Source organism: Aedes aegypti, chromosome 1, assembly GCF_002204515.2.
Source record: "Aedes aegypti strain LVP_AGWG chromosome 1, AaegL5.0 Primary Assembly, whole genome shotgun sequence".
NCBI lineage: Eukaryota > Metazoa > Arthropoda > Insecta > Diptera > Culicidae > Aedes > Aedes aegypti.
In genome coordinates this window covers 123,305,341-123,329,873 of record NC_035107.1, presented here as the reverse complement: position 1 = coordinate 123,329,873, position 24,533 = coordinate 123,305,341, and the positions used below count along the sequence as shown (strand labels likewise).

Sequence of the window (24,533 nt, the reverse complement as noted above, 5' to 3'; positions counted from 1 at the left end):
TCTCTTCTACTATTTTACTCTCACACCGAGAAGGTAGGTGTTAGTCCAATCAATTTCCATATAAGCCATTTGCTCTTGCGATGGTTCATTTTGCCGTGTTCCTGAGTCGTTTGAGGCTGGCTGCCTTCGGAGAGGGTCAGTTTGTCTCAGTCACCATCCAGTGTTGCCACAAGTACAGATTTATCTGGAAAGGTACAGATTTTCTGATAAATTTTGGTACAGATTCTGTACGGTAGAGATTACAGATTTTCACGAAAAAGTACAGATTGGTGAAGATTTTTGGAAATGGCGATTTTTGTAACACAAAATCTAAAGAATGCGGAAAATTCCCAAAAAAAATATCATTGAAAAATACTGTTTCCATAGAATTTAACAATATTTTTTATGTAATAAGTGAAATTATTACAATAAAAACCATGGTAAATATCCATATTAATTAGGATTTGAAGGGTTTTTTCATCAATTTATGTTGGATGTGGTACAGATTTTGGTTACAGATTTTCGGAATCTCTGGTACAGATAAAAAAGTCTTTTGAGCCTTCGGTACAGATATAAATGTGGCAACACTGTCACCATCTGATACTGACGGAGGATGGATGTGCTCCCCGAAGCACGGTCCTTCGTGCGGCGTCCTCTGGTGGCTGGACGGTTTTTTTTTGTGGAGGGGCTGGGAATCGAACCCATGACCATTAGCGTGGGACAAAATTTAGATTCTCGCTCCAGTCTGCTTTTTAGATTGCATTTGGGTCCCATAACAACTGTGCAAAATTTCAGTCCGATCGGTGAAACTATATGTTAGCGCCAGCCGTTTAAAGTTTGTATGAGATTTACTATGGGTAAACTTACTTTTGCAAAGAAAAATGGCCAGAGGTCGCCCATTGACTTCTATAAAAATTCCGAACGCAGACCTCGATAGGTAATTTTACCATGAAGAATATTGCCCAAGACCGCGAAACAATCCGACGCTTGTGAAGAAAGTTATTCATTGAAAACCTATTGGCAAGGCGACGTTGATTAACACGTAAAGGAATAACAATAATAACAAAATTGGGCAAAATTTCCGAATAGTCGATGCTAAATAACTTTTTTCACAAGCATCGGATTGCTTTGTGGTCTTCGACAATGTTGTTCATCGTAAAAATACATATTAAGTTCTGCGTTCAAAATTTTTATAGAGGAGAATGGGCGACCTCTGGCGATTTTTATTTGCAAAAGTAAGTTTTCCCATAGTAAATCCCATACAAACTTTGAACGCCTGGCGCTAAAATATAGTTTCACCAATCGAGCTGAAATTTTGCACACTTGTTATGTGACTCAAATGGAGTCCAAAAAGTGGACTGGAGCGAGAATCTAAATTTTTCATATAACCGCGTCCCAGGCTAATGACCATCCGCTTATCAAGCGAAAGAGTAACCTCAAGGCTACGGACCCCCCTAGAGTGTGATCTAAGAAGACAATCTTCAGAGAGGTTCACACAGAATAAAGAAAACGGGATTCTAACAGATAATTAGGTACACGCAAAAAAATTGTGCGGTAAAAACTACCATTTTAGGGGGTTAGCTTAAGCGCTCGCACCGGCAATTTTCAGCAGACCACAAATGCGCTTGATTTTACCATGTCTGTAGTTGGAATCAGATTGTTGTAAATTATTTCTGTCAAATATACCAGTAATGCGGTGGGGTGTACCGTAAACATAGTAAATTAGTCTGATTTTCCATGGTAGTTTTAAGAATGGGCGTTGTCAGCTAAAATAGTTGTTTTTACCACCGAATTTTTTCCCGTGTAGAATTGTAGCAGAATGCTGAGCAGGATATTAACAAAAGCTTCAATAGATTCCATAGAACGATAGGAGAGATTAATAAAATTAAAAAATACCTAATTATCATTCAAAATTTCATAGAGTTACATTTTGTTGTACATTTTGTGAAGATTTGAAAATGAAATCCATCGTTTTTCGGGACTTCTAAAACCCATTCCCTCTTTTGTCAATTTGTCATATTTGAATGTTCCCTATGCATTCTTCTCCCGACGCGCAGTAGGCGGGTCAAAAGTACACCTGTACTTCAAAGCAATAATAAATTTAAAGTAATTCGGAAATCGTAAAAGATAAAACCATTTTTCGCGTATTCTGACATCATTATTTATGAAGAACCAATTAAATAATATCATTTGAATCTTTTACTCTGTAATAACCATCGAAACCTAAGTCGTCAGGTTAAACTTTACTTCTTGGTAGCCTTAAAATTCATTTTCATACATATGTTCTGACAGAAGTTTTAATCTACTTTGATACGGAGATAACTCACAAGGACGTAACATCTTGCACCGATTCAATGCAACGAGGTTTGAATAACTTCGCAGCGATACTGGCTGAATCCGTAGAACACATAAAACTGGGTACGCTTTAACGATTCCATCGTTTCTTCATTAACAGCCAGTGTGACCTGTATTTTCATTTTGGACGATTTGCACCCAATCAGATTCCAGAGGTGCGATCCATGCATCAAGTTGGCTTTTCGTAATCTTTGAATCACTTTACCTTTCTTGTTTCCCGGGTAATATTTCCATGGCAAGACCAGCTGCAGTACATTTTTCACCATGAACTTGCTGCTCCATGGTTCGACGAGAATTTGAACCTGACGCCAGAGCTTCGTTTTCGAAAGCTTTTCCACGGTCGAAATCATCCACGACGCTGAGTATTCGTTTGCACCCAGGAACCAAAGAGTGTCCAGATGGAATCCGTTTCGCTTGAATTGAGGATGTGGCTTTTCCATCGGTATGTTGTCCATCGCGGTCATGATGGCGTTCATCAAACGAGCACGGAACGGACGGGGGCAGAATATACCAACACGTAGGTTGGCAGCTGGTGGGTCGCTATCGGATAGTATCCAGTAATCCGGGACGGGAGACGACGGTTTAGAATCATTTTCTTGCCATGTGCCCTATAAGAAAAAAAGTCCCTTAATATAAAACATGATGCAAGGCTGGCAGGCAGCCTAACTATACAGATTTTTTCGTTCGTTTTCCTCAAATAACAATTAAATTTGTCAACATTTTCGCGCCACTGGAGTCATATTTTGCTTTTGTGAAATGAGCATGCTGATTAAAGAAGCTTACAGCTGCTTAAGCAAGGAATCAATAATTTGGTGAGCTCGTTTCATGCTCTTTTTAATGTACAATATGTTATGAAACGTATTTTTATCATGAAAACGGTGGGAATGTTACTTAAATGAATTGATTTAACAAAATATGATCAGTTGTAAGTAGGGTAACGTATATAACGACATGCATATAATTTGGACAGGCTACCCGGATAAAAAATACAATACAAAAACCATATAACGTATTGTAACAGTCTATAGTCAGACTATAGTCGTTCTATGCTCATTTCCAATGAGATGGTGAGGAATATATGTATGGCAAATCATGTATTGGAAATATTGCAATGAGAATATATACCGAGGTGTGGAAAAGACATTTAGTGTGCGTGACATCCGTGTACGGTGCAAAATGTTTCACAACTACAAGCGAGTGAGCTCCCATAAGAAGCCGTGTAAATTAGTGACGTAGTTATTATTGTTTACGTTTTTTCTCATTACTAATACTTAGCCATTGCTTCTTCTTCCACACCTTGGTATATATCCTAATTGGAAATATTGTATTGATACACTATGCCTACTTCTAAATGATTACCATTTCCATAACAATTACAAATTGGCTTCAAAAATATCGAAATTGTAAATTGTATCAACAGAACATTTGTAAAACCTACGAATGCAAGAGGATGTGCATTTCAAAAAACATACATTAAATGCAATAATAGCGCTCAGAATTGGCATTCATAAAATGTTTAAAAGTTGCAACATGCTAAAATATGTCTAAAATTTAAGCTAAATTCATCTAAAAAATCTTTACATGAGTATATAAGGCATAAATCAGGTGATGTCTAAAATAGATTATGGTTTCTGTTCAGTTGATAAAAACAGTTTGGCCATCTGATGAAACATACTGGAATGTCGCATGCATGCATACTTGCAGGCGTTTTTCGTGGATCTGATGATATTTGCTTGCATTAAATCAAATTATTGATTACCACTAATATACACATCTAATAAGCGAAAAAATACATGTCACTTAAAAAATCCTAAAGTTTTATAAAATGATCGTCTTTTTGAGAATTCATTGCCAATATCCGATAACGCTCCTGTCGAAATTATATTCACATGAGGGCGTCCAAAATGTATAACAGCCAGGCAACCAAAAAACGATATTTTGGAAACTAATACTGCAGTTTGTAAGCTTTTTCTCCCCAGAAACTCAAAGTACAATGAGACATTAAGTATTTAAGTGACATTACGTAATAAAATATTAGAATCTAATGCAGTTAAGGGGACACGGGAGATCGTGTTATTTTCCCTATCTTTCGTCTCACTCTAACAATAATCATCAAAACTTCGTGGAAGCAAATCTCGAGTTTTAGTGTACCGATGAAGCTGAAAATTTATCGGGTTGTGCACTACATATATATATAATCATAGTGATACATTTTCGCATCGATATATGGAGTGGTTCTTGAGATTTGCTTCTTAAAATGGATAGGGTGATTATGATGACGTCCCGTGCGGCCTTAATCGATCGCCGTTTCCAGACATATCCTTAGCCTGTCCAAAATACATAATTCTCGCATAATCTGGGATAACGCCCTAAAAGCCATTGGTAACCAGGTGTGTAGCTCGTTGTTTCTGAGCAAATGAAAGAATAAGCATCCAAACCAACACCACTGGCAGGTAGATAATGATCCTTTCTTCACCATAGCGCTGTTAAAAAACGTGTAACTGTGCTGGAACTAAAGTGAAGTTTATTTAAAAAAATCTTATTCTAGTTTACTAGTCATAGGTTGCTCCATTTTCTACTTCAATACTCCTCCTCAACCTACTGACTCTGGATTCCCATAGCAGCTCGCTGAAGTCCGATCTTCGGTTTCGGGAGCGGCTTCGTCAAGCAGTCCGCCAGTTGTTTATCGGTACTGACATAAACGATATCTATATCACTACGCTGCACAGCATCCCGAATAAAACAATGACATATGTCAATATGTTTGATCCTTGGATAGTTCCCACCGTTTTTAGCCACTGCAATAGTGCTTTGATTATCACAATTGATCTTCAAGGCTTCATCGTTGTCGAACGTTGCTCTCTGGCGCTTCCACCAAAGCGCTTCTTGGACGGCTGCCGAGAGTGCCATATACTCGACTTCACATGTCGAAAGTGCCACTGTCTGCTGACGTTTGCAGCACCATAAAATTGCTCCACCTTGCGCGATGAAAACGAAACCAGTAATGGACTTCCGATCCTCACTGCTCGTAGCCCAATCAGCATCGGAGTACCCGGTGATCGTCGGATCCGCTTCTTTCTTGTAGGTCAAACGGAAGTACCTCGCAAATACCTCAGAAGATGCTTGACGGCATTCCAGTGCTTTTCGCCGGGATTCTCATTGAATCGGCATAGGACATTGACGGCATAGAAGATGTCGGGACGTGTACACTGCGCTAGGTACATGAGACATCCTACAGCCTCCTTGTACGCTTCATTCGCTCGACCTCGTCATCGTTAATTAGTTGCATTTCCTTCGTGAGCTTGTCGTTCGGGTTCAGTGGAGTAGCCACCGGATTACTCTTCGATATTCCGAACCGATCGAGTATGCTCTCAACGTACGCTTCTTGATCGAAAGAAATCTTTCCTCGGCTTCTTGTGATACGCATTCCCAGTACGTGTTTCGCCGGACCGATGACTTTCATAAGAAATTCCTTGGCCAGATCATCCTTCAGCTTCTTACGCCATTGACGACAGTTCGTGACGATTAGTACATCGTCAACGTAGATTGCCACTGTTAGAGTGCTAACGGAATATGCGGGGTGCCCAACCAAGCACGCCACTGAGCTCGAGTTGGCAGCGTGAGCTACCACACTATGATGCCATCGTTCCCGTATGTATGTTCCTGTACCTATAAATACATCCTAAGCCATATGTGTCGTTTTGTATTGTATTGTGTTACGTAATAGTCAGTTGAATAAAGATGTCGTTTTTAGAATGTTTTATTGTAACGACGCGCGTTTTAATTTGTTAAATATCCGCGCCTATTTATTGTGGTTTCGCGCCTAGTATTCGCGTTCGCGAGTTCGGCCACCTTAGGTCCGAAATCATAAAAGCCACGAACAGAACTTGTTGCCGACGATCTTGTAATACACGCAGGGCTCGTAGTCGGTTTAAACCAGTCCAATTTTTTTCAATGTGGAGTCCAACTTATGATTCCACACGCGGCTCGATTGTTTTAATCCATAGATAGCCTTATTCAGCTGGCAAACCTTGGTCCTGTTCTGGGTGTCTTGGAAGTAGGCTGGTTGTTCCATATAGATTTCCTCAGACAGTTCTCCCTGGAGGAAAGCAGTGACAGCATCCATTTGATCGATATCGAGATTCAAACGGGCAGCTATCGCAAAGAGACATCGCAGGGAACTATGACGTACCACAGGAGAGTAGGTTTCTTCATAGTCTACCCCCTTTCGCTGCGAATATCCCTTCATTACCAGCCGGGCCTTGTGGCGAGCCGATCTTCCTTTTGCGTCGAGCTTGGTTTTATAAACCCATTTACTACGAATGGCCTTCCTTCCTGCCAGGTTTCATTTCTCATTTGTGCCTCTTACTCCTCTTGCATCGCGGACTTCCAGAGCTCGGCGTCGTCTCGGGACAATGCTGCTTCCGGAGTAACGGGATCATCGGTAATGCACAGTGGATAATCATACCCGGTACAACTGTCTTCAGAATTGGTACGGCAATATTTGCCTTGGGGGAAGCGTCCCCTGTCGTTGAGCATCAACCCTTGTTGAACATCTTCAACTGGTCTTTGATTGGGGTACGATGGAGACGCAAAATTTTGAGGATATCCAGGATTGTCTGCCAAATCGCTGTTGACGCTGTTCACACCATCTGAAAACTTCGAAGCAGGTAGACCTTTGCACTTAATATGGAATTGCTTATACTTGCCAGGGATAAAGCGCTCCCTACCGCATCGCCTCGACGCCTCGTGTGACTCGGGCGGATTTGAAACTGTTCGCGATGGGAGCGCAGAGAGGATCGTCATTGAGTCATCAGCACTATCGTAGTTGTCTTCGGGGCTACTATCGTCATCTTGTTTGGGTGGATTCGTACGGTTCACTTCCAGCACTTCTTGGGTTTCGCAATCCTCAAAATCCAGCCGGACCATCGTTGGCTGTCGTCGGTTCGCTCCTCGGTTTGCTTCATTTTCTTGCACCTTGTTCTGTGACTCTTGATATACTGCTGATCTTCCTTCATTGATGAACGTCACGTCCCTGGATTTGAACACCTTTTTTGTTTTCTTGGTGTAGCTTTGCTTTCTTCATCAAAACCGTATGCTTTGCTTTCTTCATCAAAACCGATCAAAATGCATTCTTCCGCCTTCGAATCCCACTTAACATGATTCCAAATTATTCCAATATTGCTTGTGCTACGTTGCCGCCCAAGAATTCCTGAAGCTTCCTAACACTTCGAAATTTGAATAGCTACCTGAGCGCCAATGAAACCATGCGATGCTCCATTGCGAGCTAATTCATAAGCCAATTCATTCCCAGCAATGGAAGAATACAATGTTTACAGAGTTCACTGAATTCAGTTCCTCAAATTGAGTTCGACGTGCGATAACAAGCTTAGACCCTGAGTTGGCCGAAACAAGAGCTTTAAAAGCAGCCTGACTATCTGACATATTCCTTTCCAAATAGCCAGACGTCCACTCGTCCCGCGAAGGGAGTTGTGAGGAACATTTCCTATAGGCAAAATGACAAGCAATTGTGGGATCACTCGAAGCAAGGACAATTCTGGACAAACATTTGAAAAGGGCTCAAGAGGTCTTGAGCCTTTTTTCGGAAACGTTGCTGTTGAGCCCATTTTGGCCCGCCCACGCAAACTAACACCACCATCAAGAAGATTAGTGTTAGCTCTTCCTGATAGTGGTATTGGTGAGTATGATCGAGTGGAATTGAGCCCCACAGCGTCTTGCAAAGCCATTGTTTACCTATGTCGATGTGCCCTTTTGAAATGTTTGTCCAGAATTGTGTCCCAATTCACCGGAAGTGGAAACATCTAAATCACTAGGATTTCCAATGGACGAAGAGAATCCATGGAATTTGGTCACAACCAATTACCAGTTTGTGGAGTATGCAAAGTCTGTGAATTTACATCCATATGTTCATATAGGGATGTAGTGATAATCAGATAATGATTCCTCATCTGATACATGCCAATTCATCAATTCGTGACTGATTCTGTTCGAGTAGAGCATTATGTCTAACATTTCTTCTCTAGCAGATACCATGAAGGTTGGGCGATTTCCTACAATAAGTAATCCAAGATTTGAACTACTTAAGCATTCCATCAGACTGAAGCTTCTCAAATTGATATCTGAGCTGCTCCAGATGATGTGATGAGCAGTGCCGTAGCGTGCGGTTGGCCAGGTTGGCACCCGCCAAGGGCGCCAGACTTTAGGGGGCGCCAAAATGCATCACAATTTCAATTTTTACAAAATCCTGAAAGAAATTTTCAAAAAATACTGATCAAAAATTTTAAACAGTCTAGAAATAAATCTACAGAATGCTTAACATGGTTTGAATGAGCAAAAGGATTTCCGAAAACTTTAGCCAGATTTTCACATAACTTTGGGAAGGATCCTTGGAAAATTTTTGCCATGGTATTCCCATAATCCTCTACAATATTGTTATAGAATACGAAACATAATTCTCACAGAAAATGCTGAGCAGGCCTACAACACAATCCCAGGTAATTAGGGGTTTCAAATTCAAATTAGGGGTTTGGGCAGAATATATCATATTTTTTTCATTAGATATTTTTCAATGAATTTAACTTTGCGAATCCAATCTTGAGATTCTCTTAGAATCCTAAGCAGATTTTTTCAGAGAACTTTATTACGATAAGTAAACGTGAGATATAAGCTCTAAATTTAGGTATTGTTTCCAACATGAGAAGTTTTGATCAGCATATTTCGCAGCAACTGACAATTGTTTTTACAAAAATGTTGAAAATAGTCGAGATGACTGTGCGCCAACAAGTTTTAGGTTAGAATATTATTTCTGTGATAACAAGATACGGGCACATTTTAGGTGTGAGTTCTACAACAAGTTTAAAAGCATGCCAACAAGGATGTTACAATTTAAACACAATTTTACACCAACATTAAATTGCAGAATGATTATTGATGGATCTTCTCCCCTATCATGACAATGATCAATTTATTTGAGTCATTCTAGAGAAGTTCAATCGTCTGTAAATTACTCACATTATAAACACAGTTTACACTATTAAGAGTGAAAGTTGGTTAAAAATTTATGAAGAACTCTGCGAAACATTTTAAAAGATTTGTATTTACTAATGATCTCATTTTTCTTTCACTTTTATGTAAGCTTTTAACTAATATTCAGAAAATTCACATATTTCTCAAGAAAAATCTTGACCTTATTCATCTTATTTTTCCTCAAAAATAAGGTCTGCTTTTTTCCTTATCCAAGGGATATGCTTCAATTCCTGACAATCAAAGCATTGCAATGGATGAGTCCTGATTAGTTGGTAGTAATTTAATGTACCTATGCTAAATAAGTAAATACACTTATCTTTTGAAGATTTTATCACTCTAGAATTCAAAAAAGTCTTATGGAATATGTATGGTTATACTTCACTAAGACTTATTGCTCCTACAAACTTGTAGGAGCAATAAGTCTTAGGGCTAAGGGACGCCCATATAAAGGTTCGCCAAGGGCGCCATGAGGGCACGCTACGGCTCTGGTGATGAGTATCAGCATCACTGCCCACAATCAGCAGAAGGCCTTTTCATAGGCAATGTACGACAACTCGTTTGAAATCATACACCACAAAACGAAAGACGTAGATCACCAACAAAAATATCAATTCTGACAGCACATACATCTCTAGTTGTTAACTCGGAAAAAAATTGTAGCAACGTCAGCGCTATTTACGAGCACGCATGCACGAGGCATGGCACGCGAATTTGCCATTTCATGTTTGTGGAAGTAGCGAAAACTGGGTCCAAAAGTTTACCTAAATAAAAGTTTACAAAAGTAAGGTTTTTGAACTAGCGCCACTTGAGCTGTCATTTGCATGAGTCTACAAAGATTGATCGTTATTGATATTTTATGCTGAAGATTGGTCTAACTAAGCTATCCTAACCGTAGCCACTACCCAAACTAGGCAGGATTAAGCTTTTCGCAATCTCAGCACAAAAAAAAAACAGCAGCGAAAAAACCAGATCGGTATCTCTTAAAAGTCGCCAAAGGCGAAAAGCACAGAATACACTGTGTAAAACGCATAATGCGAAACTATAAAGGTGAAAGTTCAAACTAAATTACAACGTATTAATAATCTCACTCTTATTACGCCTCAGGCTTGAGACTGAAGAAGGGCAGCCGATTATCTTGGAGAAACACAAGGTCACCTGCACCATTACTACGGGTAGCACAAGAAGGACATAATACTGTAGAGGGCACCCTGGTACGCCACAGGCTCCGTTTACGGTTAGGATTTATTTAGGCCCTCCTAATCATTCATTCTTAGGCACGGTAAGCTTAAAGCCGCATGAATTAGGGGTCACTTGTGAGTAGGCTTACCAGAAGAATTTTTCAGAATGGAGGACATTTTTCTTTACTAGTTTTGAAAAAGGAGGACATTTCAAAAATTTGCCATATCTTAACAAATGTTTATTTTTGGAAAAAAAATGCTATTGGAAAATACTGATAAATGAACCATTTCTTCAAGAATCAACCTGAATCAATCAAAACCAGTTTGAGGAAGCAAAAATAGCGAAGTTTCTACACCCAACACTAAGTAATGACAATTAGAACACTTAGACAAAGTGATAATTAGAACACTGATAAAGCTACTTACAACAGTGATAATGATCAGACGAATCTTAATTTTTTACCTTTTATACAAAACTTAAGTTAAGGGCATACAACATATTTTATTTTACTCTGAGAAGTGCAAAAATTTTTGTTTCGATTTCCTGAGCAAACGGGGAAATCATTTTGTAATTTTGATTTTTTTTCCTAAATGTTTAGGATCTTTTGTATTGTTAAATAAATGGACTTTTATTCCGTTCGAGACCTAAGGTTTAATTGTTGCATAATAGCGTTTTCCATAAGATGAATAGATGGTGCGCTTCTTCTAGACAGATTTCCATAGAAACGTTTTTTCTTCACTATTTTTTTGTTAAATAAGAACATACATGGACCTGTATTTCTCATTTTCAAGAAGAACTTAGCTAATACCCTTTAAATTTGGTTGATAAATTTGCCCTGATATAATTCCAATATTATTGTTATAGAATATTGTGCTATATAATCATAATTTAAGTGCAACCATTTTTATCTTGATAACCCAAAAGCATTTTATACCCGATAGATCTTCATGCAGCATGGGAAAGGTCGCTGTTGACCGAATATGCACAGCGAGGTGATAAGAAAGAGTTCATGAAGATATCCTTCATTATCTAACAATTAAACATTATCTAGCAAAACAAATCAGAAACACTTTCTCAAAAACGATTAAAAAATCTTGGAAATATATAAACATATTTAAAAATTTAAAATTCGTAAACGTATAGAAGAAAATTGACAAAGCCACCAACATTGGTTTCAAATTGATAAATCCTTTATCCGTATCCAAGACTGATATATAGCTAGAGATTCTCAAGAATAAATGAGCAGAAAACAAATGGATAAATTGAATATTCGATTTATTTGAAAAAGGAGGACATTTTCAGCTTAAAGGAGGACGGGAGGACGCATGATCAAAAAGGAGGACATGTCCCCCAAAGGATACCATCTGGTAAGCCTACCTGTGAGGTGGACTTTTACCACCGGAACAGGTAGTCCGTAGTGTTAATTCTTAGCCAATTGAAACAACCGCTACCGACACTACGCGGCTATCTAGGCTGATCGGGAAAAGGTAGTTAACATTGATGATTAAATCCTGACGTGCCCAAACGTGTTTCCGGTAATCCAGCGAGAAGCAGCATTCCGAGCCATTCTTCGTCGATCTTCAAGCCGACTCCATTTAGTTGGTGGGCTGTACCAACCATCCTCGTCACATACGCCTCCATCGATTCGCAGCTGTCCAGGTTGGTCGTGATCAGCTTGTGTAGAAGTCCCCATTTTCGCGTGAGGCCGCTGTCTTCGAATAACTTTTCCAGCTTCTTCCAAGCTTCACTGGACGTTTTTGTGTCTTGAACATGGACGTACAGCGTTAGATCCAGGCCAAGAATCATTTTTGCTCGAGCTTTTCTGTCCTTGGCGTTGACTGCTTCGAATTTTCATTCTCGTACCACCTATTGGGCAGAGGATAGAGAAACACGTCTTGTCAATAGAAATATTAGTAGTAGAACGCTAGTAGCGCTGTTGTCACAAAACTGATTTTAATTATTATTACCTTAAATTATGGTTTTTCATTGTTTGTTCAATGCCTTGTCGTTGTTTATGTTTTTATAATTAATTTGACACTTTGATGCCCGGTACTCAGGCTGTCAGTTCGTGGCAAACTAGATGTTGGTAACACGAACAGCAGCGACATTAGCTTTCTAAGGTTAATGCTTCTACTGTCTTGTCTCACGTATGGATGGAACTAAAGTGAAGTTTTTTTTTACTTATTCTTCTTAATCTTATTCTAGTTTACTAGTCATAGGTTGCTCCGTTTTCTACTTCAATAAAAACTCCTTCCCATGACAACCATGGATATTCAGTGGTAATCTCAGTCTCTAGTAACAATGGATGTCACACTCATAATTCTTCCTTTCCTCCGATTACTGTAAGGACAAGGCCGGCGCCGTTATTGTCTTTTTAAAGTTTGGAGTTCTCGAAAGTGTACATTGAAGATGGAAAGCTACATCTGTTGATTCCTTGTGCAACTTCGATTATTCTGATCAATCACACTACGAATTGTACGGTTATCTATGTTGTTGTTGTTTGAGAGGGACTTTAACCCGGAGGTCATTCGTCCCTACGGTTATCTATGCTTATGCCTCATTGCACAGCTAGCTGGCGTACGAGGGATCGACCAATTTAAGAAAACCAAGAAAACCGAAACGAACGAAGTTATTTGTGCGGTGGTGTTAAATGATTATATCATGCAGAAATATACTAGAAAATTATAAACGTTTGTATGACATGACAAACTTTTAAGTTTAAACTTCGAGCATTTTTTTTTCAATTACTACTTTTTTCCATATGGAACAGTTATGCTTTTATGGGTAGTATGCTTAGTTTGAAATAGAGATAGTTGGCTTTGCCAAGAAGAAAAGAACAAATTGTGACTCTTGAAGTGTGAGACGTGTTTAGTGAAATTGGGCGGTATGAATAAAAAACGTTGAACTTTACTACATGTAGCATCTACTGAAAAACAAAATCCACAAAGTTTACTACTCTTTTATAAGGAATAAAAAACCTTTCGAACATGTACACGGAGAAAATGCAAAATGCTAATTAGATTGCTATTTATTATTTGTGTTTCATTTTAGGTGTTTATTATTTACAAATTATATTAATTATGCATTTCCAATATATGTTTTATACTAGACGATGCATATTTGGAAATTATTTTTTGTCATGCTTTTGTGTTGCTTGTTGCTACACTTGGGACTTCGATTTTTTTTTTTGTTTCGGTTTCGGTATGCCAAGATGGCCGGAGAACAATTTTCCTGTGTGGTTGTGAATATTGAGTTTTTCTCCTTGATCGGGTAGTTGAAAATAAATTAAAATTGCCGTGATTGAAGTAATTCAGTCCTGCGGTAGTGACCAAAACGTATTAGAAACGCCGGAAACATTTTTCGCCTTCCGGAATGGCGATTTATTGACCGACCCAAAAAGTAAGATTCCTCCAGGAGGACGATGAAATTAAAAGCGATGAAAAGGCCGACGTATGGTAAGTTAGATTGTATGTTTACTCATGAATAGTGGTTGAAAGTTTTCAATCGGTTACAGGATAGTTTCCACCCAGCATCCGGCAAAATTCCCATGAGGCAGGGGATCTTAAAATGGACACCAAACAAGATGAACCATACGCTAGAACAAAGGAGCCCAGAAACACGATGGGAAGATGAGGAGTGTCCAAGTATGAGAGTGTACATTTCAAATTAGTATTATCCAAAGTGAATAACATGTTATTTTAATGACGAACATGATGATTAAATGAATAAATGGGATATAGTTTGTTTTATTCTATTCGTATTGAATTTTCAGTTCATCTTCACATATATTTGATTCAGATTTTTTTGTAAACAAAATAATAACGGCGGTATAGAAATAGGAGCGTGATAAGAATTACGATTATTAAACGATTTTTATACTATGAAATCATATTCCAGAAATATGCATTCCAAGGGGTGAATAGACCGAATATGGTTTTAGAATGGTATTTATTCCAACTAGTATTTTATTTTCTTAGCGTGTAGTACCTACTACTTTCGAACATGAGCAGTGACTGATGCTGCACGTTAAGAAAATTCTATTCAGAGTGCAGAGTGATGATGCATGTTAAGAAAATTCCATTAAGAGTGACACTTAAAATCAATAAAATCATGCATATATGCCAAAGGGATGGTACACAAATTATGTCACGCTAAATTTAAAGTTTTTCGGTTCTCCAGATCCGTGCCCTTGAAAATTTGAACCACAGACAAACAGACGTCACACTCTCATCGATGTCCATCGACCACCTTTTTAACGGTCGATTTGAATAAATGGTAGGTGGCCAACTCACCACCCGCAGCGCTCGCGTCGTTTTTGTTCGTGTTTGACGTTTACACACTACCGCCACCTGTTGGCCGATCGGCCAAACACACCGATTTTAGCATTGGGCGTATATGTTCTCGCGACTATGATTTTTATCAAAATTTGTTCTAAGTGTTACGTCTGTTTCTCTGTGTTTGAACTTTGGCTTCGATTCATCTTCACCTTAACATTTTCAAGATTCCAGTACTGAGAATTTGATGAAATAGCGGTAGAATTTTGAGCTTCCTCTATGAATTAAAAATAAAAATAAATTCTCACAATGGTGATTGAATTAAGGATTTTTTTTACATTTTACATTCAGACGCTCAAAGCTTTATACGTATATGGACATAATTGAAGATTTCTTCTGAAATCCCAACGGAACTGGAAATCAAAGGGATTTAAAGTTTACAAGAATTTCAAAGATTCGGACCAGAGTTTACAGGAATCTCACTGAAATCTCAGAGATTCTTACAGAAATACCGTCTTAAAGATACCCGAATAATTTCAACAGATTAATAGCCAGATCAAATACCGGATTTACAATATTCCCAAAAGAATCCCAAAATGGCTTAGAGAATCCCAGAATTGTTATAACAAATCTAGAATGCTTATCGTAAACCTAGAATTACTATAGGTATTCCAAAATTCCAAAGGAAATCAGAGAGTCTGGGATGTCAGAATTCTTACATAAAATTAAGAATTACTTTGTAAATAGCTGAAATCCATCCGACATCCGAGAATTCCTAAGAAACAACATAATTATCGTAATGCCAGACTGAACATAATTATCGTAATGAGTATCTCCGTATCTGACATACGATATTCACATGCAAAATGGTCAATTGACATTGAAAGCTCTCAGTTAAAAACTGTGTAAGTACTCATAAGAACACTAAGCTGAGAACTGGGCTCTGTCCCAGTTGGGACTTAACTGCAAAAAGAATACCAGTAGGTGAATTCCGGCGCACATTTTCTTCGAAGAGAAGAAATTTACTTCCATAATCCACCAGCAAGGAATTTTTTTTTCTTCGAAGAAAATACGCGCCGGAATTCGCCTACAGATCTCTCAAATAAATTCAAAATTCCTTACCGGAATCTTAAAATTCTTTTCGAAATATCAAAATTTCTACGGAAACCTCAAAATACCTTTCGAAATATTAAAGCTGACATCGTTTTCCCATGATGTTTACTCAAATTTTAATTATTCCATTCATTTCAACAATCGTAAAGCATGATTAGCAACCTCTGAAGCTAACTACCAGTAGCTTTGTAGTAAATGCTACCTTTATTCATAGCAACGCGTTGTTTGTAGTATGTTCGAAAGGTGTAGAAAGAGAAATGACACAAACATGTTCCACTCATGTTCCACATATAGCGTTTACTGCCGATAATGTAGTAAACTCAACTTTACTTTGGCCCGTCGGCCAAACTCAACTTTACTACATTTTTATTCATACCGCCCATTGTGTTACTGCGAATAATCCGAAACATTAAATAATTAGTATTAACCCTCTAATACCCAACCCCGCCTTTAGACGGGGTACACTTTGGAATTTTACGTATTTTTTCGTAGCTCGAAAAAATGATTTTATTTTTGGCTTAAACCACAGACAAACAGACGTCACACTCTCATCATTGTCCATCGACCACCTTTTTAACGGTCGATTCAAAAATATGTTAGGTGGCCAATCCGCCACCCGCAGCGCTTGCTTCGTTTTTGTTCGTGTTTGACGTTTACACACTACCGCCATCTGTTGGACCGTCGGCCAAACAAGCATTGGGCGTACATGTCCTCGTGAATATTGCGAATATTTATTTTAATCCGCAGACTGTCCAACAAGTTGCGCGCCGGTGGCTCATGCGCCGAGTTGTGCGCCAGCAAAAAAGTAAATAAAGAAATGTCAAAATATCTCACCGAGGAAGTGAATCACTTTTAGGGCTTCAGTCCTAAACTGGACAGCGAGCATAATTGTTTAATCGATTAAAAAACATGTGGAATAAAAATGTTCGTACCTTCTTGTTTTCAAGTAGCAAGCGTTTTAAATCATTTTGACTGATCACAACTCGGCGCATGAAAGATCGGCGCGCAACTTTTTCGAGGGTCTGCGGTTTTCAGAAAAGATTCGCAAAGTGCCCAACTAGTACCAAACCCTGGCGCGCAACACAAGAAGTAAAGAGAAAGTGATCGAAATGCTAAAAATTCTCGAGAAGCATAATATGATTTTGTTCGAGATTTGTTCTAAGTGTTACGTCCACGTATATGGCAACCACGTATATGGTGGGATTGGACCTAATGGATTTGACAGCAGCCAAGATCATTTGAGTATCCACATTGAAAAGCATTTGAGTATCCAACGATTGCTTAGAACATTTTGGATTTGAAAAGATGGCGGCGCCGCATACTGCTGGTTACGTCTGTTTGTCTGTGCTTAAACCTTAACTAATAACATGCATATAAAAAAAGTTTTTTATGACTTTTGAAACTTGTTTGTATTTTTGAAAATTGTTCGAAAAATTGTATTCTTATATGATCTACAAATGCCTGGGGTTCATTTAACGTGTAAAATGAAAAATTGTACCATTTATATTTTTCTACTATCAACTTATCACAGAAGAGCCTGGTGGTATTAAAATAATTTCAATCCTGTGTTTCCATAAATTACACGGAAAACAAAAATATTTCCAGAAAAATATTAAAAACTAGTGGTCCCGGCAAACTTTGTCTTGCCATCAAGTAGGCTGTTGAAAAACGCCATGGAACGCTCCGTGCAAAATGGATGTTCCGTTCACTCCTGTTTTTTCAACTTTCCCGTTAAATATCCTTTGCTTTTTATATACACAAACACATCGGAACACTTCAGGAACATAACTATGGAAGAAACATTCTAATCCGTTGAGCCGTTCTCAAGCCATTTCGTGACATACAAACACCACTCCATTTTTATTTATATAGATAGATTTAATGTTTTTTTGAATACTGTTAAAACTTGAATTTTTATAATTGCCAAAAATCAGTAACAAGGAGAGGCTTCAAGAAAAAATGAAAAAGGATAGGGATGTTCAAAATTAAAAATTATAAAAATCAAAAACCAAAATTCATAGATTTGCATAGCATAGCATAGCATAGCATAGACTGACTGTACATGTTAATGGTTGCTACTCCGTGATTTATCGGAACTGGTAAGAATTGCACTACGATCCAAATGAATAAGGGATGGGAGTTTTCGCTTACTCTCGAAGTGCAATTTTAGCAGATCTAATATTATTGATCAATAACGGCGCCGGCCAAGTCCTTACAGTCAGTTGGGATGGGGAAGGAATGTTAGGGTGTAATGATTGTTGCTTCTAGAGACCGAGAATACCTCTGCATCTCCACAATCACCACGGGAAGGGTGTTTATTAGTGAGGGGGGAAAAGATCTGGGAGTCACCTCTGGTCGATGATGCGATCCATGGACAAGGGGGAAATATACGACTTATATTTAAAGCTAGTTTTGTATTTTTGTCTCGAGAAGTTTTTGGTAGAAGCTTTAAAAAATACGTCAACATCTATAATGTCGAACAATTCAAAAGATGTTTTTATTAATGACGAAAACTGAAAATTACATGTATATATTTTAAATTATATGAAACAGGAATAAAGCCGACACTTGTAGTGACGAACTACAGTGAGAGGCAAAATAAAGTGCCCACCTTACCAGTTTTCGAATTTCTCTCATTGATTTGGTTCAAATTAAAGTTAACACACCTAAATCTTTTGTGATATTTTATTTTTGATGTTCTTTTAAAGTTGCACTTACGAAATTTTGATAAAAAAAAGAATTTTACTTAAAGAAAAAGAAAATCAATTTGTATTGAAAAAAAAGTAGTGACAAAAATAAGTGCCCACTTCCTTCTTGGCCCCAGAAAAGATGATTTAAGAAAAATAAAAAGCAATTTAATAGTTAATGTGTCCTCCTTTGGCCTTAAGGACTTGCTGGAGGCTCTTCGGCATGCTTTTCACCAGGTTTTGTAGGTGTTGTGGATCTAGTTCTTCCCAGGCGCGCTCCAAGGCTTCAAAATAATTATTTTTGTTGGTAACACCAGTTTTTTCAACCCTGGCATCGAGAATCGCCCACAAATTCTCGATGGGGTTGAGGTCTGGGCTTTGTGGAGGCCATTCCAGCGGTTTAATCCGACAAGACCGGAAGAAAGACTTGGTCTTCTTTCCAGTATGCTTCGGGTCGTTGTTCTAGAGAAATATGAATTTCTCTTCAAGGCCCGTCTGGATCAGCGAAACCTCCAGATTTTCCAGCAAGATGTTAATGTAGGAATCTGCCATCATTATTCCGTCGATTTTCACGAGGTTTTCTACTCCACTCCATGAAAAACACCCCCAGACCATCACATTTCCTCCTCCATGCTTCACCGTTCCTTGGATGTGGTGCTCTGCATCACACACGAGCCCGCCGCTCTCGGTTAGACAGCTCGAGCTTCAGGAGCGCCACATCCAAGGAACGGTGACGCATGGAAGTGTGATGTGATGAAATGTGATGGTCTGGGGGTGTTTTTCATGGAGTGGAGTAGGAAGCGTCGTGAAAATCGACGGAATAATGACGGCAGATTCCTACATTAACATCTTGCTGGAAAATCTGGAGGTTTCGCTGATCCAGACGGGCCTTGAAGAGAAATTCATATTTCTCTAGAACAACGACCCGAAGCATACTGGAAAGAAGACCAAGTCTTTCTTCCGGTCTTGTCGGATTAAACCGCTGGAATGGCCTCCACAAAGCCCAGACCTCAACCCCATCGAGAATTTGTGGGCGATTCTCGATGCTAGGGTTGAAAAAACTGGTGTTACCAACAAAAATAATTATTTTGAAGCCTTGGAGCGCGCCTGGGAAGAACTAGATCCACAACACCTACAAAACCTGGTGAAAAGCATGCCGAAGAGCCTCCAGCAAGTCCTTAAGGCCAAAGGAGGACACATTAACTATTAAATTGCTTTTTATTTTTCTTAAATCATCTTTTCTGGGGCCAAGAAGGAAGTGGGCACTTATTTTTGTCACTACTTTTTTTTCAATACAAATTGATTTTCTTTTTCTTTAAGTAAAATTCTTTTTTTAATCAAAATTTCGTAAGTGCAACTTTAAAAGAACATCAAAAATAAAATATCACAAAAGATTTAGGTGTGTTAACTTTAATTTGAACCAAATCAATGAGAGAAATTCGAAAACTGGTAAGGTGGGCACTTTATTTTGCCTCTCACTGTATAGTATATATACATAGTTTGTTTGAAAATTACATATGAGTATTACTGTGCATTTTGTCTCGATATGGTAGAAGTTTTAAAAAATACGTCAACATTCACAATGTCGAACAATTCAAAAGATAATTTTTAATAATGTCAAAAAGAGAAAAATATATGTATATTGAAATTGTATAAGTAAAAAGCATAATGCCGACACTTATAGTGACGAACCATACAAAGTTTGTTTTAATATTACTTAAAAGTTACGCTTTCATGAAAAATGTGTTATCATAAGCATGAAACGAACTCACCAGTTGGTAATCCATTCTCGACTGAACACAAAACTGACACTGACAGCAAAACTTCTTGGCGTCCCGACAACAAACCGTCTTGCGTGTGCCTTCCCAAATACCTACCCAGCAAAATCTATCCGACGACGCAAAACCGAACCGTCCTGCTTGGGCTTCACGAAGCACTACCCAGCAAGACGCTCCAAAACAGGAAAACAAAAAATCTCCAGCGACTAAAAAACGCGTGAAACCGTGAGTCATATCTATCGGACGACGCAAAACCGAACTGTCCTGCCAAAACCAAAATTCATAGATTTGCGAATAAAAACAAACCATTGCCCAAAACGTGTTTAGAACGATTTTGTATAACGAAAAATGATATTTAGATCGAAAATAAAAATTTGGGTATTAGAGGGTTGAATATGGATCTGGAATACTCCACTGCACTGTGACGTCACGCATCAATTTTGACAGGTACTGGTCCTGTTGTTTAAAGTTTGGACTTAGTACTTTTTTCGAATCATTCTTTATTTCGTGAAAGTTTGCTGCGAGGAGAGGTCAAATCCACTGCAGATACCCACGGATCGTATTATTCTATCTTCCTACCGTGGAAAATCTTCACCATCAGCATGCTGGTGATAGAAATGCGAAGATGAAAAAATGATGGAAAAAACGACGTCCGAAACGTAAACAACAGGACCAGCAGCTGTCAAATAAGTGAGGTTAGGCTCGTCATACACTGAACGAAATCTCCCGCCATGAATTGAATGATTTTTGCCTCATCCGAGCCCCAAACCTATTTTCTGTCAAAAATAGAATGATTTTCATTGTCGTCAAAATCATCTGTTTACAAATCACACCGAATGAAAATCATCCAGCCTCGAAATGATTTTTATTCTTCTAAAATAAAATCAAAATTGAATGATTGCCATACACCAATGTAAACAACTCCCATTATCTTCTGGTTCGTAATTTAAAACAATTCAAATTAAAAATAAATAATAGCTTATTATTGGTGGTTTTGCTCAAATCACTATTTATTTTGATTACAAGGCCATATAAATACATATAATAACACTTCTTAAATTACTGAGTTGCCTGTTAGATGCCTCTAACATACCTGGTTGGAACGAACATGAAGTGACTGCTCCTTTGGTACCCGCGATGACTCGTGCGTTGAATAGTTCTAGATCTCTTTAAAAGTAATTAACAGACACCACAGTTATAGTTGCTTCTCGATAATTACATCATAGAATGAAAAATTACCTTCAAACACCACGAAGAAACTCTGAACCTCGTTGTTTCCACTATGTTTTTAATAAGATTGACAAGGATGATTTGAAATCTAGGATCATTAACTTTCCAGATGACATTTTGGACTGTAATTGAATGATTTTTGATTTGGGGCATCGAAGAAAAGAAAACCCGTCATAAATTACATGTTATTCATTTGTTTTTACGTAATTCAACTATTTGCTTAATGTCATACGGATGCGCACTAAAAATCATCAAAACATTGGATGATTTTAGTTCAGTAGTCGGTGGATGCATCATACCCTCTAATAATCATTCAAAATAAGGATTATGAAGATTTCCAGTCAAGTGAATTGCAAATCATTCAATTCATGGCGGGAGATTCCGTTCAGTGTATGCAGCGCTCTATATCACAAAAACCAAGTTTTCAAAATGAGACCTGCAACAAATTTTCTTTTCCTATAGGAAATGTTATAGAATCTAAAAATTTACTCACAGCATCAAAATTCTCATTATCGTCCGTTTCCATCAAATCGATCCAAAACTCCGGTTGATCGTCGTCGTCATCATCTGTCGATGTCTCATCTTCCCGCTCTTCCCGTCTCTGCCGTTTCTGGGCCTTGGTGAGACGTTTCATCTTACGCTTTCGTTGCGATTGTTGTAACGTTTCTTCTCCGGGCCAGCCGGTCAAATCGATTACCGTTCTTTCGTGTACGGGCAAAATTTCCACATCGGACGAGTCCGATACCGAGAAAGTTAATTCATCTTCCCGATAGGCGACTTCCGACGAAACGGGTCGACGGTATACATCCAGGGGCAAACCACCGGAACCGAGTCCGATATCGTATTTTAGTGCGAGCTCCACTTCGATCAACTGAATTACAACAGAAAGAGATTTCTGAACATTTTCTAAAATAATTTCCTAGTGAAAACTGCTTACCTCCAGGGTGCCGATGGAGCACATTTCGTTGATGACGAATATGATCCAGGGCGCAGGACAAGGAGCCACGATCTGCGGATTCTTGCGGTTGAGCATTCGCAGGAAAATTCGTTCTACTTTCAGTTTCGCAAGCGGATGGCTGGGAAGTTCCACCAAAGGTAGCAAACTCGACAGCTCCGTGATGTATGGTACGGAAAACATTCTTGATTGATGTTCACTTTGCACTATTTCGTTCAAAATTTATGAATATGTATAACAATTATTTTAATTAAATTTTTAGATTTTCGGGTCCAGAACAAATGTTTGCCCAAAGAGAGACGACGTCAGCGTTTTACATCGAAAATTTCGATGTTTTTAATGCTGGCTGCACGTTGCCGAAAATCTACTCAAAAATTGAGTTATTAGAGACTCAATTTAGGATCCTTCACAAATTACACTCGTCAAAATATTAGAAAAAAAATATCGTTAAGCCTGATTCGCTGCTGGCAAGTAATTTCTTGGCCTATCTTGATGCATGGGAAATTCCTGCAAGGAATCGATCAAGGAAGCACTTTTTTCTGATCGCAGTACGCAGTTGAAAAGAACTGTCAGTTCAAACGGGAGTCGCTGTAGAAAATTTCTGCAAGGACTCGGCGAGAAATTTCTTTAGTGATTCCTGTTCAGCAGCAAATCAGGCTTTAGGCTGAGTATGCGGACTTCAAAAGTAAGCGCTCAAGTAAAATTTCTATGAATGGGTCGAAAATTAGTATGCTAGGTCGAAAACTGGTGCTTTTCCCCTATCTAAAATTGAAAAGCATGCAATGGGGCTCTGCACTGTTTTGATTTTGTATGAGATTTTGACGTTTACTGGCCTAGTTGTTTACTAAATTCATAAACGAGTGAAAGAGAGGGATTGATTTTTGTGCAAAGCCCCATGGCAGCTGCTGTGTATCAAAGGGCACCATATTGCGCTGTATACACCAAATCGAACCGCACACTTTGGAAGTGTGACACTTAGAAGTGTGACGGCAAAGTGCAACCTTGCGATCTGACAGCATTTTGACAAAGAGAAATGTCATGAAAAGCCACGTGCTACCAATTTTGCCTTTAAAGCTGATTTGCTACTGACAAGAAAAGGAATCGCCTATCTCCTTGCGTGGAAAATTTCTTCCCAGAAATGGTCCAGAAACTCACATTTTTCTGATCGCAGTACGCAGTTGAGAAGAAATGTCATTTCAAAGGGGACTCTCTGTAGGAAATTTCTTGACCCATTCAGTCAAGGAATTTCTTTACATTTCTTGAGCGGGACAGCATACTTAGCTTTAAGCGAAGTATGCACTTCAACAGAAAAGTAATCGCCTATCTCAATGCGTGGGAATTTTTTTGAAAGAAATCTCGCGTAACTTTTCAAAACGGCCTATCTAACAATTCACACATTTCGAGTAAATCGAGCTTGAAGGTTGTGAAAATATATTTTGAAACTGTATCAAAATGAAACAATTTTTCCCCACTGTGTTGCTTGTAGAGGGAAGCAGTGTAATAGAGTTCAACGTAAGAAATGAAATTTTGTCAATTTATTTGGAAATAACACTGAAATCTATAAAAACATCAGATAGGACGTTTTGACCAAAAATATGTACATAGGATAAATCACATAGGTCGTTCTGTTTCAACAATTGTTACATTGGACATTCACTTCAGTCATTTTGTTTCAGTTATAGTAGCATCGGACATTTTGATTTGAGCACACAGCAAGCATGTTTTATTTCATTTTGTATCCACGTGCGTGTAACTGCTTCAACATTCAAGTTGAACTGCTCATTTTGTTGCAGTGTGATAATCGCAGGCACCAGCTGTGCTTTGTTTTGATTCATGTGAAGAAGGGACGAATGACCTTCGGGTTAAAGTCCCTCACAAACAACAACAATTTGATTCATTCAATGCCACGCCGTCACTTTTTTCTCTCCGTCTATGT

General features: G+C 38.5%; 1 protein-coding gene across 1 annotated transcript; it reads right to left on the bottom strand.

Annotated features, from left to right (window-relative positions):
• Positions 1-2,115: 2,115 nt before the first annotated feature.
• On the bottom strand, positions 2,116-22,932 carry LOC5576303. Its single transcript, XM_001655993.2, has 3 exons — positions 22,580-22,932; positions 22,136-22,513; positions 2,116-2,942 (listed from the first exon to the last, which is right to left on the bottom strand). The coding sequence occupies exons 1-3, from the start codon at positions 22,778-22,780 to the stop codon at positions 2,331-2,333; spliced, it is 1,191 nt and encodes a 396-aa protein (XP_001656043.2). The 5' UTR covers positions 22,781-22,932; the 3' UTR covers positions 2,116-2,330.
• Positions 22,933-24,533: the final 1,601 nt, after the last annotated feature.